General features: G+C 37.1%; 1 protein-coding gene across 4 annotated transcripts in view; it reads right to left on the reverse strand.

Moving 5' to 3' along the window:
• The window catches only part of LOC128209167 (uncharacterized), a 37,247-nt gene that overhangs the window by 4,777 nt on the left and 11,987 nt on the right, over window positions 1-20,483 (reverse strand). The window contains exons 2-9 of one of the 4 annotated variants that reach the window (XM_052913084.1): window positions 13,084-13,264; window positions 10,932-11,050; window positions 10,461-10,644; window positions 9,356-9,474; window positions 7,441-7,461; window positions 5,359-5,458; window positions 3,338-3,393; window positions 508-610 (exon numbers count right to left, since the gene is read on the reverse strand). In XM_052913084.1, coding sequence (XP_052769044.1) covers window positions 508-610; window positions 3,338-3,393; window positions 5,359-5,458; window positions 7,441-7,461; window positions 9,356-9,474; window positions 10,461-10,644; window positions 10,932-11,050; window positions 13,084-13,264 — 883 coding nt within the window. Of the gene's footprint in view, window positions 1-507; window positions 611-3,337; window positions 3,394-4,428; window positions 4,497-5,358; window positions 5,459-7,440; window positions 7,462-9,355; window positions 9,475-10,460; window positions 10,645-10,931; window positions 11,051-13,083; window positions 13,265-20,483 lie in introns of all 4 variants that reach the window. The other 3 variants (XM_052913077.1, XM_052913103.1, XM_052913094.1) reach the window with 3 other exon arrangements.

A 20,483-nucleotide genomic window follows, 5' to 3' on the forward strand; every position in this document is an offset into this window, starting at 1 on the left:
CATTCGTTTTTACCTCGGTTAACTATATCCCTGAGATCAAAATATTTGATTCAATGCACTAACGTCTAGTAAACAGTTTTATATCTGTTCTTCTTTTTGGAGAAGGCACATGACTTCAAAAGCGGGCATTATTATTATAACTGGCTATGCACAATATTCTTTCATTCACCGAATCAGAACTGCGAGACACCTAAACTATCAGTTCATGGAAATGCTATTGTCTGACACGTAAACCTGGGGACGTTTAATTATACAATTGAAAAATGAAAATGGCATGTCTACAAGTGAAATCTAATGGATTTGCTGCTCAATTAGGCAAGAAAGGTTCTTTGTTATCACTTACATTTCCAAAAAATCATTTATTTTGAGAACCTAGATTTCTGTTCACCCTGGCAGGTTTAGCGGTACCAGGCTATGAAAACATACACGCACACAAAGTCCTATTTAATAATCCTAATGAACCAGCAGATAAATAACTACCATATATAAGCCGGAGTGTTAACTTACTTGGCGAGGAAGTAGGAGACGACGCAGATGCCGATGAAGAGGAGGATGCCACTGATGATGCCGACGACGACAAAGGTGCGGTCCTTCGCCAGCTTACCCTCTCCTGCACAACACAACAAAATCATGAGATACATTAATTCACTGGTAATTATTTCACATATTGCAAAATATCCTGCATGTTTTACATTTATAAATACAGTTTGATGAAATATTATAGAAATAGCAAATGCTACAATTAGACGACACGAATATAGATCAATTAAAATTGTGTCAGGTAAGTCTAAAAATAAGTAAGAATGCTATACATTTTTTATCTTGATTTTAAAATTTTGTTGAATATGTTAGATGTCAAGTTTAAAAACGCCTTGATATTTAAATTAGCATTAAAAAGAAGAGAGCGTTGAACCGTTTAAAGTTGGCCCGGCACTTGCGAACTGTTGCGTTGAAATGTGTGTACGTTTATAAAGATAAGGGAGATCATGAGGCTGCAAAAAGACATTACGAAGAAGAGGAGCAGAGATTTATTCCAACTGAGGCAGATGGGCGAGAGTCGATTATAAGCTCTACTTTCATGATAAGAAATGAAGGCGATGTTCCGATGACCTACTGTATCATAGAATATGGGAGAACTGGCGGTAAATCTATGTAAATAGCATAAGCATCGCTTTGAAATATTACCTGGACAATAGGACCGGGGAGATGGAGTGAATTTATAGATATTATCATATTATACGTGTGTCTATTGTACTGATATTTCTGTTGATTAATAGAGAAACTGATAACAGACTTTCGTAGATATTCTAAGGAAAATGTAATGAATAGGTTATATAAGTAGTTTCAAGATATCAATGATTATATGTTTTTAGAGATTTTACTTATATGTATTGATTTCAATGTAATATTAATTTGTATGTATAGTTAGTAGATTGGTTATTTGTCATTGGTTAAAGCTGCATTAGATGCTTATTGTCCATCAATTTAAGAGCTTGTATTGGTTCATTGTTTACCGAAAGCGCAGATTATTCTATGCAAGACAATCACACAGCACACACGGCACAGCAGCAATAGTTTCAATATAACCAAATCACACGTGCAGCATGTTTACTATTCATACTATTACTATATACAATATATTACTCATAGCGTATACACGTTACGATGATTTTTTTAAGTTAACATCTCAAAAATGAAATTATGAAGTATATATTTAGAAGCTTATGCGAGCCTAAAATATCCTCGGATACTGATGCGTATATATACATACCTCCGGTTGGCCCGACTTTTGGCCAGCTTCAATACACAGAAACTACTCGCATTACTAGTAATAATATTGAAGTTAATAATATTCCTGTTTGAAACCCATCGTCCAAACTTTACGACTTGCTGTATGTATAAAAGTCAAAGTTGTACCCACCTTCTGAGGCGTAATGGTGTCAAGGAACGTTAGACTAACCGACTAAACGACGACACAAACTATACAAATCTACAGAAATATCAAACAGTTAGACATGTATTGGACTGTTAAAGGCAAACAAAACCATCAACTAGTTAACACATGGAGACAACACGAATGAAAAATGCTACGTATGGTAAATTTGAGTAAAATGTACGCCAACATGATTTGATGGCAGCCGCAGGAAAAAAATGCATGACAACATTATTCGATGGCAGCAGCAGGAACAAAATGCATGATAACATTATTCGATGACAGCGGCAAGAACATAATGCATTACAAATGATTCGATGGCAGCAGTAAGAACAAAATGCATGACAACACGATTCGATGACAGCAGCAGGAACAAATACATTACAACATGATTCGATGGCAGCAACAAGAACAATATGCATGACAACATGGTTCGATGACAGCAGCAGCAATAAAATACATTTCAACATGATTCAATGACAGCAGCAGGAATAACATGCATATAGCATGATTCGATGACAGCAGCTGGAACAAAATGCATGATGGTAAGATAACAACAGCAGGAATACAATACATGACAACATGATTCCAGGACAGTGGAAGGAACAAAATGCATAACAACAACATGATTCGGTGACAACAACAAGAACAGAATGCATGATGACAATATTCGATGACAACAGCAATAACAAAATGCATGACAGCATGATTAGATGACAGCAGCAGGGTAAAAATACATGACAACATGATTAGACGAAAGCAACAGGAACAAAATTCAGGACAAGACCATTCGATGACAGCAGCAGGAACAAAAAACATGATAACGAGATTCGATGACAGCAGCAGGATCAAAATGCATGATAACGAGACTCGATGATAGGAACAGGAACAAAATGCATGACAACATAGTACGTTGACAGCACCAGTAGACAGGAGTCATGCCTCTGTTGGATCCAGGGTGTCGGTATCGTGTATACGGTGATCACTGATGTAAAATGCTGTGCACACAAATGACATTATATGATAAAACAATGCCGACTGATTATGGAGTATTTGAAATTTCGTTTTGGTGAATGTAACGAAAACAAAGAAGGTCATGTGAAGATCAGGTTCATGCCAGATATATGACCGTTTGCCTTGTTGGGGAACGCTTGCCTGTATTGTGAACGCTTGCCTTTTTGGTGAACGCATGCCTATAAGGTGAAAACTTGAGCAAAACGCGGCTACATCAATTTTTATGTCTCTGTTGCTTCAGAAAACATACCGATGGTCAATGAGTGAACAGACACATGCAAACACATTCACGGAAGTTAGACATACGTTACACACGCTTCTAAAGTAAATGAAGCTACAATAACAGCCACAAAGGGAATGGTTTATGTTCTCAACACGAGCGATACATACTGGTTTTGTCCCACATGAGCTTCATACATCGATCGCCTCCGTACGGATACTTGCACCTACAGGAGCGAAGAAATACATATGTATACAATGATTCGGATTATACAGGTAAGACTTGTATAGATCGTCCCAGATACACCAGCTAGACAAGAAACATCTAAATAAAAAGCTAATGAAATTGAACTCTCTGAATGTTTCAACATGTCTGATATAAGGTTTTAACACAAACAATAATGTAACAGTCTGAGAATCCCGATTGAAGAACTCCAAACACTATATTGATTTCTGGTACAGTCGTTGTTTATACAAATCTACATGATGTATAAAATGTGCATTTTCATGCATTCCATGCGGCAACATTACAACAAACGGTGTTAAGACTTCTAGAGTTCAATTTCAAAATGCAGGAATAGAATGGGACCCCATTGCCATAGAAACAGAAAGAACAAACGGAAACCTTTCTGACCGTCCAACGTTTCAGAAAAGTTTCGTTAAACAGAGCAGCTTTTGTCTTTCTGAATTATTTTTTGTAAGCCATTAAACATACAAATTAGTTGAAGCATACCTGTTTAGTTTACAGAGCAGGCTGTAGATGTTCAATACGAATGAGTTTAGTAAATTACATATGTTAAACGTCTAAGCAATGCAAGCGTTTGTTGTTAATACATGTATGTAGTTTGTTACACATTCAGAAAGACAAGCAGAGAAGAAAGCATTCCATCAGCTCCACAAAGACTCATGATGAGCTCTTGGCAACACTCAGATAAGGTCATTGATCGGCTCATGTGTAACTTGTTAATTATAATTTAAATGATTTTATAATTAAACATGCATTTTAGACCATGCGCATGCAATAATAATATAAACAACTAAATGGAAACATGCAATATAGGATTTTATTATTTTATATATCGATTAACGATTATGAAGACTGTTTTCTAATGTTTGAAATATTTATTGTTAATAAGCCAAGTCATGTGTTTTGTGCATGCGCATGAAAAGGTTCCGTTCAATGGCGCTATCTGAGAGACGGGTGAGAGATATGGGGAGAGAGAGGATGCAATGGCGGTCATCCCAAGATGCTGGTCGCATACCAAGGTTTTTCCGTACGCCTTCCGGGACAAACACGTTACAACGTTCCCCTTGGTAATTCCTCGGGCATCTGTGAATCCACACCATGTTTATATGATATTAAATATAGTATTAACATAGTACAATAGGTTCTGTTCAAACTGGTAAGATGATTTTAAACCACACACGTTTTAAATCTGCCATAGAGTAACAAGATGTCCAGTAAAGCCACTGCATTCTTGATACCATACAAGAAGCTGTTAAAACTTTTGTTATAAGCGTAAATAAGAATAAACAAAAAAGCAATAGGTATTCGATTACAGACACAAATGAGCACACACCAGGTTTGGTTTTAAATTTCAGAGGCACACCAATCAGCTACATATTATAAAGTGATATTTTAAATATCTAGAAAACCTTATATGTACATCCCACTACTACACATGACACACTCTAGTTCAAACATAGTTCCTGTAAGTAGCTTTTGAATATCTTGTCATGGCAACCAGAGTGACTGTCGAATAATAGAACTACTTCCAAACAAAAAACGTATTACAATATCAAAACATAAATCTATTATAATTGAGAGTGATGAATTTCACACAAATAAACTTAATGCTATACAAAAAAACCATTTATATAACTGAAATAGTCCACGCAAACAGATAGTGTTGTACATGCCTACATATTGAAATACTCACTCGCAACAAATCTCGCCACACGAGTTATTGCCATCGCAAAAATCAAAGAATATCGGGTTTATGATTATCAATTTCAAACACAAAAAATAACAGCTGGACAACACCTAGATAAATCAATGAGGCGCACAAGGGCATGTTAAAATTGTATTATTTTTTGAACATCGGATGTGTAAGAATATTTAAATATTCAAGTAAAAAGCATGTCCAAAATATCAATTTGCTCAAGAAAATGTCTGTGTTACTGGTACTCACGTGCAAAAAATCCGATCGAGTTCCACGTACTTTTCACACGTGGCATTATTGAGGCAAAACGACGCCTCCTCCGCTGTACATTTGACCTTCTTCTGGGGTGCTGGAAAATGAAACAATTCTATGAGGGAAGATTTACCTTAACATTTATTCCTTATGTAATAAATAAATAATCAAAGGCAATATTTGTTTTCGAATTGGCATTAAACAGTTACAGAACATAAAATTATTTCAACATGGAAATTAACAGAAACAGCATGTCTTATATTGTATATTTTACAGCTTTGATACGTTTTATATAACCAATGCTATGTTGAAATATGAATTTCCCGGTTATTTAAATAGGAAAAGAAAAAGCAGGATAAGTTTATTCCAGTTTAATACGAGCAACACCAACGCCACGTAGCAAATACCCATGATCTCGTCTAGCGATAATTTGAACGTAGGAGTTTCCAAAAAGCTGGAAAAATTAATGTAGCGATATATCCGTGTTGTTGAAATAAAAACACGTGGTATTTGAAAGTGGTTGCCATCCATACCCTTGCTACATATAACACTAGTTGGGTTTTGCTAAGCTTACAAAATAAAGATAAAGATACAGTTGATACTAGTAAGTGACTGTTTACATGTTTACAATGTTGGCAAACAAAATAGAAGGCAGTTTTCTGTCATAATTACAGAAAGGTATTTTGTAGTAGGCAGTGAAAAATATTCGTGCACAGAAATAGCAACTATGTAACACCCCCAAAACGTTCATATAGAAAGGTGATGATACATGTGTCGCGTGTGGCTAAACGTTCAATAACTCTACAAATAGAAGGGTGATGATACATGAGTCGCGTGTGGCTAAACGTTCAATAACTCTACAAATAGAAGGGTGATGATACATGAGTCGCGTGTGGCTAAACGTTCAATAACTCTACAAATAGAAGGGTGATGATACATGAGTCGCGTGTGGCTAAACGTTCAATAACTCTACAAATAGAAGGGTGATGATACATGAGTCGCGTGTGGCTAAACGTTCAATAACTCTACAAATAGAAGGGTGATGATACATGAGTCGCGTGTGGCTAAACGTTCAATAACTCTACAAATAGAAGGGTGATGATACATGAGTCGCGTGTGGCTAAACGTTCAATAACTCTACAAATAGAAGGGTGATGATACATGAGTCGCGTGTGGCTAAACGTTCAATAACTCTACAAATAGAAGGGTGATGATACATGAGTCGCGTGTGGCTAAACGTTCAATAACTCTACATATAAAGGGGTGATAATACATGAGTCGCGTGTGGCTAAACGTTCAATAACTCTACAAAGGGGTGATAATACATCAGTCACCTATGGCTAAGGACAAAGGTACCACTACTTCATGCCCTTGCTTAAGAAATAAAAAACCCAAACAGATTTATAAAGTGTGCATTGTTAAGAGTTATCACACAATTAGTTATGGGTAGTGTTATTGTGGCAAACAACAGGAAACATACCGTCTGCATATCATGGAAGGAAGTAAAAAAAAAATTATAAAACAATGTTACACAACACAAATTGATAGAAAAATATCTACTAACTATAAAAATTGTATTTGGACTACAAATGCAAAAGAACACTTGTAGCTTTGCCCTATTACAAAGTACGTTGTTGGCAATGTTGGGCACACGGTGTACAGATACGGGAGGTCGGGAGCGCCCCAGACACCTGTACCACCATTTTCTCCACGGTGGAGGTCGTGTTATTCTACTCACACATAACTAGTCTATTCTGGTGACAAGTTAATGGCAAAATTTCCACACCATTTCAGAACATCAAACAGTGAGTCTAAAACTACGGAACACGGCTTGCCTTGTCATGCCTTATTCAAAACATTAATCATTACTCGCATGTGTTTGTGTTTTTAATAAAGTCGTTTTTTTTTTCAATCGCGTTATTTCAACAACACGTAAAAATGCGTTATGAAAAAGGGTGTTGTTTAATGAGGAGTACATATTTGTATTAATTAGTATAGGTTGGATAATGAGTGTGGTGTGCAGCTTTAGAATAACACAAAACAAAGCAAAAATGGAAAAACGCTCGAAGGCGTTCTTACCTTGAATATTGTCGGGTTCAACTAATTGGCAATATAAAACGTTTCTTAGCATGCCCGTGATACATACCATTGCAATGTGATCGTACCACATGCAGATATTAGACTTGCAAACATAACATTTAAAGCAGGTATATTCTGTTTAGGTTTTGTTAATACAGAAATCAGATTTGTTTTGTTTACGATTTGTATTCTTTGTTTGTTAAAATCTTAGCTTTAAACTGTAATGCAAAATGTTACATTATTTGTACAAGTTAAGAGTGTTTCTATGAATTAAGGACATGATATGAGGCGATAACGCTTTTCTCCGGAGGCTTACGGACCACGAAAGGGGCGTGCTTTTTGCGTCATTTGGTTGAATTTACCTTTGGCGTTTGCCTTTATTGAATTGACAAATGGTTAATTAATTACTTTAACGATTTAAATCCACATACTCTGGTAAAGGAACTGATCAACACTGGGTAAAGGAATTGCATTACATTATATGTAAACCGATACGTCATAATGTTAATGTAAACTCGGTTGATCACAGACATTTTGACTTGTAAGCTGACCCGAGGAACAGGAAAATGTCAGGCAGTACACCTGTTGATTGAATCCAAGATTTAGATCACACGTTAAGCTAATACTTAATGAACTAAAATCGAAGGTCGAAGACAGTGAGTGGCAACTGGAATTTTAGGCTTTTGAACAATGTTTGTTGGCTTTCTGGCGCATGTTAGGCCGGGGTCTCAGCGGGTGGTCCCGCGCGCCCGTGGCAGATGGCCCCCCTGGCGGGAAACCAGTCCTCGCACGTGAACAACGCTCTGGCCGTTGTCAATTAGACAATTAGATTAGCAATTAGCTTTGTTATACTCGTTCCCCCACATGGAGTCAACATTTCACACAATACCTGAGAAGTTTATAGTGAAATGCATTGGCTTTGCGTTATCTGTACCCAAAGGATCAGCGCCTTTACGATATTTAACTTTAATCATGGCTATTGTATTCGGGGCTTGCGGAAAGTACATTAAAAACAACCTGGTGAATGTCTATAACATTCTTTCAATTTCTTTCCAGTTGTAATAACGCATTCAGGAAAATAAATGTCGCCAGTTAAACAGCCTATTGTGGAACGAGAGTGCGTGCGCAATCTCCTTAATGCTGAAAAGTCCTCAACAACAGACCGTGTATGATCATAAACCAGCGTGGGGTCAGGGTTAATGCCATGTGGGACAGCTATTTTAACGAGCTTTTCTGAGCCCCCCTCTCACTGTAACGTCGCACGGTTAAGCCGTACTAACAGTGAGTTTATACTTTATGGCTAATGACTTCTGGTCTACATTCCTTTGGTGAAAATTAGAATGTCTAGAATTATCATATTACATTTACTTCATATACTATACACACTAATCATAGTCCTATAATGTAAAAGTGATTGGGCATTGATAAGTCTATGCTGGGGGTATGGAGATTTGTACTGTCAATGCAGTAAGACGAGAACACTTGACTGATATGCTTTGTCATAGTTTAAACGTTTATGATTCAATGTCATAAGTTATTAAACAACTGTTTATCGTGCATAGTGTGCATGCAATATATTGAATACAAATAAAATAGAAACCAGATAAAGGGTTTTGTGTTAACACTAATTTATTTCTTGCTGGGGCATGCATAAATAAACGTAAATAACATAAAAACGTACTTGATTTAACAAAATGAACGCTGGATACAAGCACTGTCCATCTTTTGCAAGTAGAAAGAACTATGTGTTTATACATACGTACGGGACCTTTGTTGAATTTGTAATTACTATTTAAAGCGTTTCACAATAGAGAGTAATCCAGCGTTCATTTTTGCTAAATTTCAGATGATTGCAAAATGCGTGCTACTTTATTTTAATATCACAGGCCACGAGATACCCGTGCTTGCTGCTTACCTCCGGTGACGGTGACGTTAGACTGCTGGATTAACTCCCCTTGTGGGTTGCTCGCCACGCATTTGTAAACACCCTGGTCAGACAGAAGCGTGTTGTTCTTTCGAAGTCGCGACTCCTTCCTGAAAATAAGTGGATACACATACAGTCGATACAACAAGCGGACACATACACAGCTGATACACCAAGTGGGCATATATACAGCTGATTCACCAAGTGGGCACATATACAGCTGATTCACCAAGTAGACACACGTACAGTCGATACACCAAGTGGACACACATACAGTCGATACACCAAGCGGACACACATACAGTCGATACACCAAGTGGACACACATACAGTCGAAACACCAAGTGGACACACATACAGTCGATACACCAAGTGGACACACAAACAGTCGCTACACCAAGTGGACACACATACAGTCGATACACCAAGTGGACACACATGCAGTCGATACACCAAGTAGACACACATACAGTCGATACACCAAACGGACACACATACAGTCGATACACCAAGTGGACACACATACAGTCGATGCACCAAGTGGACACACATACAGTCGATACACCAAGTGGACACACATACAGTCGATACACCAAGTGGACACACATACAGTCGATACAACAAGTGGACACACAAACAGTCGCTACACCAAGTGGACACACATACAGTCGATCCACCAAGTGGACACACATACAGTCGCTACAACAAGTGGACACACATACAGTCGATCCACCAAGTGGACACACATACAGTCGCTACAACAAGTGGACACACATACAGTCGCTACACCAAGCGGACACACATTCAGTCGATACACCAAGTGGACACACAAACAGTCGATACACCAAGCGGACACACATACAGTCGCTACACCAAGTGGACACACATACAGTCGCTACACCAAGCGGACACACATACAGTCGAAACACCAAGTGCACATACATACAGTCGATACAACATGTGGACACACATACAGTTGATACACCAAGTGGACACACATACAGTCGCAACACCAACATGAGCTACAGTACTGTACTCACATTAAAACAAGCAAGTGAAATCCTCGTTTTTAATAGTTGTAACTTGTATTATTTACCCTTTAGTTTTTATCGAAAATGACCCATCTTTGTAGGCGGTGTTGATTTCTTTGCCATCCTTGAACCAGGTGAACCTTGTTTTAGGTGCCGTCTGCTCCTTAATTCGGCAGTTGAGTTTCAGTGTGCCGCCAAAACGCTGTTCGATATTTTCCATTGGCAGGTCACCGACTTCCGGTCGCGATTCTGAAGTTAAAATGCAAAAATTATCTTTCGTAATTATCGGAGGTAGGAACTAAACAATATTGGAAACTGCAAATTAGATATATATAGATTAAACTACAAACTTAAGATCAAATCATGTTTAAGTAATTTCTAATAGCCTTCTTTATCACGATTCATGCTAAGAAGACTGTTCACAGTAAGGTAATTATTGTGATATGCAGTGGCTTCCTGTGTATCAGACAAGAGAGGCGTTGGTGCACGCGCCTGCCGCACGTGCGGGCAACGAACCACGCGTTTCACGTGCTCACCTTCTGCCACGCGTATCGTGGCCTCTTGTCGCACTTCTCCACCCACATTCTTGGCAATGCACGTGTACGTCCCCGAGTCTGAGATGGAAGTCTTCCTGATCCGTAACCGCGAGTTCTTTCTGCAAGGAGACAATCACCAACATGTTGGATAACTCATACGCCAGACTAACATTCAGGTTAGATAACACTGATAACACTAACACAGTCTTAGTGGAATATCTTTGCTGATCCTGATGAAAGCCTACATTTCTCTTGATGATTGGCTTATAACTACTTTTCCAAATTGATATTTGAATATAATTCATGTAAATAGGTTTATGCCAGTAATTTTCTTTAATTATTTTCACCGCCTGTTCCTTTCAAATTGTTTTTTTTTCTTTTTCGACCTAAGGAAAATTCAAGCTAAAATAGCAAATATTATAGCATATGTACATGTTTTTACTTTTTATGCATAACTTATGCTGTAAAAAAACTAGGCTTATCAAGATTTTGTTTATTTTTTAATAAATTCATTGCTATTTTATTCATTCACAGGATCTGTATTCAATAACTTGGGAAAACATCATGAAATTTTGGGAAAATGAACACTATTTCGCTAGGGGAAACCGCCTTGAGAAGGCAGTAAATTGAACTAAAAACAACTGTATGCATGTGTTTTGTTACTTTTGTAATTGCTTATAATCAGGATTGATCAAAACTACCAGTAGCGCTGTTCTAAAGTTAAATTTGTTGTTGCTGGCTTTGCAAGTCAACTAAGTCGATTTATTTGTTTGAAGTTGATTGTTGTCTGTCTGGATACCTGTGAAAAGACACTTTTCTCCAGAGATTGCATGATACATTATAATTAATAAATTATACATAATAAACCAAAGTGTTGGAAGAATCTATTGCCGGTGAGATCATTTCAGATATGCTAATAGATGGGAATAGCTTTCTCGGATAACCGCTAATGCGTTTATAAAAAAGAAAAATATTTTTGCAAAAATATTGTTTTCAAACAACAAAGTTTAATATGACAAAAATATGGCAGAGTCCAGGTGCCAAATAGAAAAAAAATGTTTTCGTGTAAACTATCTCCTAATTAAGAGATACTTACTCATAATTTAGGATTTATTTATTAAGTTATACTAACTTATGATTATGAATTACGAAGTACTAATTAAGAGATACTTACTCATAATTTAGGATTTATTTATTAAGTTATACTAACTTATGATTATGAATTACGAAGTACTAATTAAGAGATACTTACTCATAATTTAGGATTTATTTATTAAGTTATACTAACTTATGATTATGAATTACGAAGTACTAATTAAGAGATACTTACTCATAATTTAGAATTTATTTATTAAGTTATACTAACTTATGATTATGAATTACGAAGTACTAATTAAGAGATACTTACTCATTATTATGATTTTCTATGTCATAATTAGGAGACACTAACTCATAAGTCTGACTTACTATGTCATAAGTATGTGTTACTATCTCCTAATTTGGAGATAGCATACTGTTAACCATTTTCCACTCTGGCACCTGGACGCTTCCATATTTTTTTCACATTAAACTTCGCTGTTAAAAAGTGTTTAGGTTTGCATATACATGCCAACACCAAGACGTAATGGAACGACAAGTCAAAGATAAAAAACAACATACAATGCTAAGAAACTGTGAAGAAAAAAATCCCCAAAGAAGTGAACACTGATGGTTCCACTATCCATGTGAGGTGAAAAGTAAAAAAAACAAAAGCTGTTAGAAAGGATGCACAAGTGCGATTCGTTGTTTCCTTTTTAGGCCCAGTACAAAGATTGATTTTTAAGAATGTTTCGCTGCAGCATTGACGGATGGACGCTATTTTACATTTGCGCATGTCATTTCTAAATACCAGCGTGGTGGTTGGCAGGTGTGTGTTTGTTTAGTGTGTTTGGTGGGAGAAACGAACATATTTTTAATGTAATTTTCTTCAAACCATGTCTGCTCGTTTCGAGTATTTCATTATAAGCTATGCAAGTGATTGTATAAATATTCACCATTCATAAAAATGTAGTTGCTGCTGTAAATATTTCGTATAATTTCATATTTCGTTATAGCTGGAGAAAAATACTTAAAGCAACGATTTTGTTTTCCAATTTGTATGATGTATACATACTTGCTGTTTTTGATAGCGGCGTTTGGGTTGGCCGTGGCGATATCCGTGCCGTTTTTGAGCCACACGAAGACATTGGGTGGCATGGAGCGGCTCTTGAGGCGGCAGTTAAGCTCCAGCTTCTCCCCGACGCCAATCTCCTCGTCCTTCATTTTCCGCTTCCTGTGGAACTCCGGGATCTTATCTGGAATACAGAAAATGGGAATCCGTAGAAGATTTAAACAGTTGTAATTAATCTTTTCGATGGATACATTATGACAGGTTATTATACTTGGTAAAGTAAATGTAAGAAAGAGTGTTAAAAGCACGTGCATTGATATGCGAGGATTCAACTATCGTATACAATTATACACGCAGCACATGCACTTATAAAAATAAAACCTTTCAGTAATGAAAAATATATAAGTCGGACCATCCCTAAATACATTCATGTGTAATGAAAATGAAGATACATTGGCGTTGAAGCTGTCGCTTGGTTTACACAAACAACATTAAGTATTTTTATGGCTTTGCATAAATTCACAGCCTTACGGAGCATACATGTATTATAATAGCTCCATTGTGTTCTTACCGAACATAATTAAGGGAAAATATATGAGATGCTTTAATTCTCTATTGCCAATGGACTGGACTATATATCCGATCAGTATATTCATCAGCAAATAAACTTCTTTTGAATACAAGCATTATATACTCCACATTGCGCAATCGCTCCAAAGTGATTGACCATGCGGTGATGTCATAATTCTTAATTTAAAATATGAAATACTTCATGTTGGAATATGACCTCGTTCAGTGTAATGATCGGATATGATAAAATCTCATTAAAGACCTGGCTTCTTTAAAAGATAGTGTGTTTAATTAGGCATTCATCCAAGGCTGAATAAAAATGAATATGCTATAATACCTATTTTTATTTTAGATTATAGCATATGTTTCCAGCCAATGAAATCGGCCGTAAAGTTACAACTTATTTGTTAAAACTTGCATTTCTACATATTAAAAGAAATGACCTCATGATTTTGTTCGCTTCTCGCTAAATAAAGAAGTTAAAATCCAAGACATTTAGAAAATATTAAGTAAACTCTTAATAACTATGAAGGGCCGCATCTTCTTTATCTGCAAGATTTTACCTAATATGCTCAAAATATTACAGTTTTACCATTATTTGGTCTTGTTGGGATGCAATGAGACTAGTTATTTGGTCATGTTGGGATGCAATGAGACTAGTTATTTGGTCATGTTGGGATGCAATGAGACTAGTTATTTGGTCATGTTGGGATGCAATGAGACTAGTTATTTGGTCATGTTGGGATGCAATGAGACTAGTTATTTGGTCATGTTGGGATGCAATGAGACTAGTTATTTGATCATGTTGGGATGCAATGAGCCTAGTTATTTGATCATGTTAGGATGCAATGAGACTAGTTATTTGGTCATGTTTGGATGCAATGAGACTAGTTATTTGATCATGTTGGGATGCAATGAGACTAGTTTATATGGAGATCATACAGTTCGGTTACAATTTCAACATTTATTATATCACTATGCAAATAGTTTCCCACCGTTAACAAGATAGAAATCAATGTGTGCAAGTAGAATAAATTATCGCGTGATCTCGCGGGACCTCATTTCCCGTGTACTCCGCAACAAGCGCGCACATGATTTTGCAATAATATCGAAGGAGAGAGCTTTTTTGAATGAGATAAATGATGAATGGGACAATCATCTCTACTTGTAGGCGTACGGGTGAAATTTGCGTGGGTGGATCCTCGAAGGTGACAAATGGTTAGGTTAAACACTTCCATTGTACATACCCGCGACTTCGAGGTCGCGCGACGCTTCATTTGTATAAGTAACATTCTTTAAATTTTAACACCCGAATCTGAAAGGCGTAACGCAATATTATGCATCTGTAGCCATTTAAAGAGAGACCACTTTATAACATACACTAGCCATATAGCTTTATATAGGATTAAAGATTATTTATTTATCTAACTAGTCATAAAACTGTACGAATCAATGTATATTTATTTTGACAAATCTGAAGCTATTAAAGTTAAATGGTAAATTAGATCAACCACAAAAATGCTACCAAAAGAGAGGCTAATCTACCAAACATAGGTTTCAATCGCAAGTTGGCGTTGAAGAATGTCAGCAATATTAATTTTGCTTATTGAAGCCATAATATTGCTCATTTTTAAATAAACTATAAGGAGAAGTATTCATTTATTGGGCGAAAGAAATATGCCTTAAGAATGAATTAGACGCCAGCCCATCCAGCTACTAAATAATAGTATTTATATGATATACACAAGTAATCCAGTATAGTAAAACCACGCCTTGATAATTCATTATTTTCATTTGTCATACAACAATGGCAAAATAAGCATTGTTTTATCCAAACCTAAATGAAATTACATGTATTATTATTTGGTGCATTATGTACCGTGTTCAGAATAAATATATACACGAACCCGTGTGCTGGTCCTCCGCATGCACACGTACTTGTTTTGCGTTAAAGAAAATTTTAATTCTTATATTATTCCATAACAATCTAAAATCTAAGTTTCGGAGTATTTACCATTCTCCATCCTTCTGTTTGACTGGTGAAATATTCCAAACACGACACTTATACAATATACCCGCCGCAATATAATACTCGTATTGTTGAGATGTATAGCTTTAAATACCTATTAGTATTACACATACCATTAAGTAAATCTCAAATACTTAAAAAGGTCAAATTAGTCGTGAAAAGAGCTTATTCAAGTCATGTGGTTACGGTTAGTTACTTGTTAAAGAAATTGCGATGTTAATGGTTGCATCTCAATCTCTTACGTCAGGCGCGTAGCTGCCTTTACGCGAGTACGCGTGTGAATCCACATGATTCTGATAAAAAATCAGCCAAAGATGCAGTATGTGTACTTTACTACATGATCCCAAAACTGTCCATTTTCCAGTACTAAATGCAACACCTCAGAACACCCAGACTGCACCAATGGTTTCAACATTTTCCGCGATGGGCATGCCCCCGGACCCCCCATGCACAGTTATGAATCCACATAAATAGAGGGCTAGCTAAGCCCCTGTACGTTGCTCATCCTGCTGACTGGTGTTGGAGAGAAATGGTTGATGCAGCATCAAGTCATACCGCCCGTTAGACATTTCATAGTGTGTCAATGTTTAGGTGTTTATACCCGACTTACAGCTCGGAAATAGTTGGCACAATGTGCCATTACCAAAAGCGGCGAACAGACGGACACAGAAACGTTGGTATTGGAATGTTGTGGAAATACGTGCAACCATGACGATAATTTATTAAACTTTGACCTTGACGAACAGCTCGAACATTACGCACGTGTCACGCCCACCACCTTCATTAGTGATATATCCGGTAAACCAACTGTTTCCACCTCTTCCAAACTAATATGAGCAGATCTTTTTGTCATATCGCTTCTTTGAAGATACCGCGCCTTTGACATGCGATTCGATTTGTAAAAAAACTAATCGGATTGCAATTAAATCCGCATCAGACCTGTTGTGATCTTTAATACTGACACATCTCATGCAATTCAAAAAGCTTTATAGTGCTTACTTGTGGCATGGAATACGGCCTGAACCATTGGTGGTTGAGTGTTTAGATACGTTATTCCTCTATTACATCAGGACTGTGTGCACCGATTGCCCGGCCATGCTTAGGTTAGATTATTGTCAAAACAACAAAAGAGATGAGTCAGAGGTACCCTGAACCACAGCAAGACTGGACACAACGTGATTTGGCGGCCAATGCCCGTAAACAATCAACACATTAACCAAACCTAACGAATCAGGGATGGAACGAACTATTTGGTCAACAGTTTTTGGGAAATATGATCTTCGGGCTTCGATACGCATATAGATTATAAACTGTGATCTATTCGCAGAAGTATACTACATGTATATATCTTAAAATAAAGCAAAAATACTAATGCTGTTTTATTTTTTCCATCTTAGTGCATACATCATTTTAAGTGTAATAGGTACATGTGAATATACAAGTATTTTCAGGCTATTTCATTTCTAATCGAACAAGTGTCCAAGGGACGTTTGCAAAATTAAATAAATAAATAACACAACACAAGTGATATACAAGATTAACATTCTGATAGGTATACTTTTCCCATTTATGAAAGACTCTTTATGTTTCACCTCACTAAGTAATCTGCCGTTAATATGCCGTTAATCCGCCGCTAAATGTGCTTTAACAGCTTAAATCAACAGAGAACGGCGCATTCCGAGATTATCTGTTCCGAAATTTTATTCAAAGATAAGAATAAAGGTTTAATAACGTAAGCGATAATACAGAAAGTTTTCTGGGTACACGGTCTCGTTTTGATAAAATAATCTACGGTCCCGCTGCTATAGGAAATGTTCCAATTTGATAGGAGAACGATAGTAACATCAGCAGAATTCATGGGCTTATCATGCCCATCTTCAAACAGGTATTACGGAACTATTTGATTCTGAAAAATCGCTTGTAATTCCTATTTTTCAGGAGGAGACCCACTTTTACCAGTAGCTTTATTTAAATGCAAAAATGGTGTTTGTTTGTAAAAAGAGAATGCAAATGGTTTATCATGCAGCAGACTTACTCAGACCTAACAGGGACTTTGCACAGATGAATACAGGCATATCAGAAGCTTAGATTTGTGTTTCTATACACCTAACAGCCTACATCGAGTTAAAGCAACATATTGTCGAAGATGATGTATTATACATTATGTTGCAAGTGTACATTGTATATGCATCTAAATGGTAACCATGTATGTTATTTTCTAAAGTTCACGACGACGAATGATGACATATAAATACTGCCAAGGACTGAGACTAGACTGGTTTGCATAAGAATGCCTCCATAGTCGCACTTATCTCCAGGAAGATTTCTAGACAGTCCCAATTGAAAAGATCGGAATCGTACATCGATTTAATGCAAATGAAAGAGAGTATTTGCCAGAAAGTATTCCCTATTCATGAGATAACTGCTACAGGCTTCTTGAAACTTTGCGATTATGAGAATTATTTAAGTAACCGTAAATTATAAATGTTCGTAACGTTAGTCTGCTTACACAAGCAGTTTCAAGAAAAAAAGTGGTAAACACCGTCTGTATTTTCGATTATGGGACTACAAGTCGGGGTAGCAGCCTGGTTCAGGGCCGTTGACAACGGGAAAACAACACGTGTTACCTGCAGCTGCTGCTCAAACTGCACTTGCATTATTTTATTATACAAGGCCATGCGTGTCATAGAAACTATATTTCAACAAAAAAGTTAATGAGACAGATTTAGCGCAGGCCGTCCTTCCCAAGATGACCTACATGCATTTCATTCCAAGTAGGGTATATATCGCATTTTTCAGTCCAATGTGTTTTAAGCAGCTATCCAGCGCCGATAACAGCGACCAGATACGCCCTTTCACCGGTGGAATAGACATACTACCCAAAGAGGACAAAAACGTGACGGTATTTTCTAGAAAATCAACAAAGTCAATCATTGGCCAGCCTCCAATAATCCCATGATGATCTCTTTTATCTTAATCGGATTAACAGATAACCTCTTCAGAGCAATGTATCTTCAATATTTCCCACTTACAGTAAAGTTTACAGTCATAATAATGTTTGACATGCAACACACTTCAGGCTGTGAGAGACGCTCGTGGTATTTGAGAGGTAAGAATATGATGAACAATATCAGGTTTAGGTAAACAGCAATTTATAAGAGCGATCGATGACCTTACGAGCACGACCAAAGAGGAACAGTAATGCACTCGCCTAGATGCAAGCCTTGAATCTGCACACTGATAGAACAAACGCAGAACTAGACAGTATACCTGTTGATTCAATTATAAGTCGATTATAATTCATTACATAAAATTAGTTATGTTCTCGCCAGCCAATTAGAAAGAAAGCAACTTCACTCGGAAGCAATAAGCGCTCATAAAAACGTAATTCTAGGAAGATTTTGCCCGGTTGTAAGTTAACTGCGGGACTGCCGTTTCCTGGTGCGGTGGCCTCGGCTGTACCGACTCACACCCATTAGAAAACCACCACCACCGACCTGGATTCCCTCTAGTCTGGCGCCACAACCACGGTCTCATAGTCTGTGATCTTTTATTACATCATACTATTGTAAATATAATGGGCAAAACGTGCAAAACGGTTAAACAAAGCACGATTGCAATGTCATGCAGCTCCATAGAGACAGTCATTCTGTACCGCCTCCTAGGTAGCTTCGAACCGCCAGTTTCAGCTCATCCATTTGTCACTGACCGTTCTTGTGAGTGTAAGATTTAATTGGACGGTTGAAGCGAAACCAAGGCAACATATATGGATGTTTTGAGGGTATATGAGCATATATATATTAAGTCGATTGACGTACCATATATGTTACACTTAATACGAAATTCACATGTGGGCGGAGCAAAATTCGTGATCATCTAATGCTATAAAACCTTGATATGCTAAGTACATTTGCAAACAGCAGTTTATAAAATATTACATTACAACACATGGCGTTACCAAAAACCATTAACATGAACAGCCAATCAATAAAAGTAACACATAGAAGTTTGACTTATGTAGCGTCAACACTTCAGAAGCAATTCGTACGGATGTGATTGGTCCGCCACCATGCAACTCTTACATCGCGATAAGCGTCTTACTAAATTCGATTGCAATTGGAATATATTGTACTGTAACAATATTGAAATACAGTTGTACTGCCGTGGCCCACATGCATTTCAGTTGGCGGTATAGGAATACCATACTGACAATGTTCTGGCTGCCCACTTCGAAAATGACTGGTCATCTCTTTAATGTCATCAGAACATATCTGCATGTATACCAAGATAAAACCTTTGCCAATACAAGAGAGCCAGGCTATCCTCTTTTGCAACAGTGGTCTGCTTGGAAGTCGGCACATCGATCCCGGGAAACAATACATCATTTATGTGTTTTCGGAGCCACAGGGAGATCGTTCTTAAGCATGAAGAACCAGCTGTTCTTTAATGATCGATCTCTTTCCAAACTCTTTTGTTCGCGTATTTTACAACAAATTATATGTCTGTACACGCGCATTCGAACAGATCGCTTCCAACAGGTGATAAAAATATGCAATGAATAGTGTGCTGGAGTGAGAGGCGTCTATTAACTGATCTCTCTGAAAACTGTGTTAATAACTTAATACTGTATAATTATATCATGATTTAATGATATGAAGTAATTTCTGCACTGGCCTACTTTGAATTTATTGCTACATATGAAATTTGGTGGTAAGTTAAGAAAGTACACAGTGATTAAATACATAAACTTTAGCCAGCCACATTATAGACATAATCTTCTAGTAACACCATCAACGACTTCATA

The sequence above is a fragment of the Mya arenaria genome, chromosome 2 (genome assembly GCF_026914265.1).
Source record: "Mya arenaria isolate MELC-2E11 chromosome 2, ASM2691426v1".
Lineage (NCBI taxonomy): Eukaryota > Metazoa > Mollusca > Bivalvia > Myida > Myidae > Mya > Mya arenaria.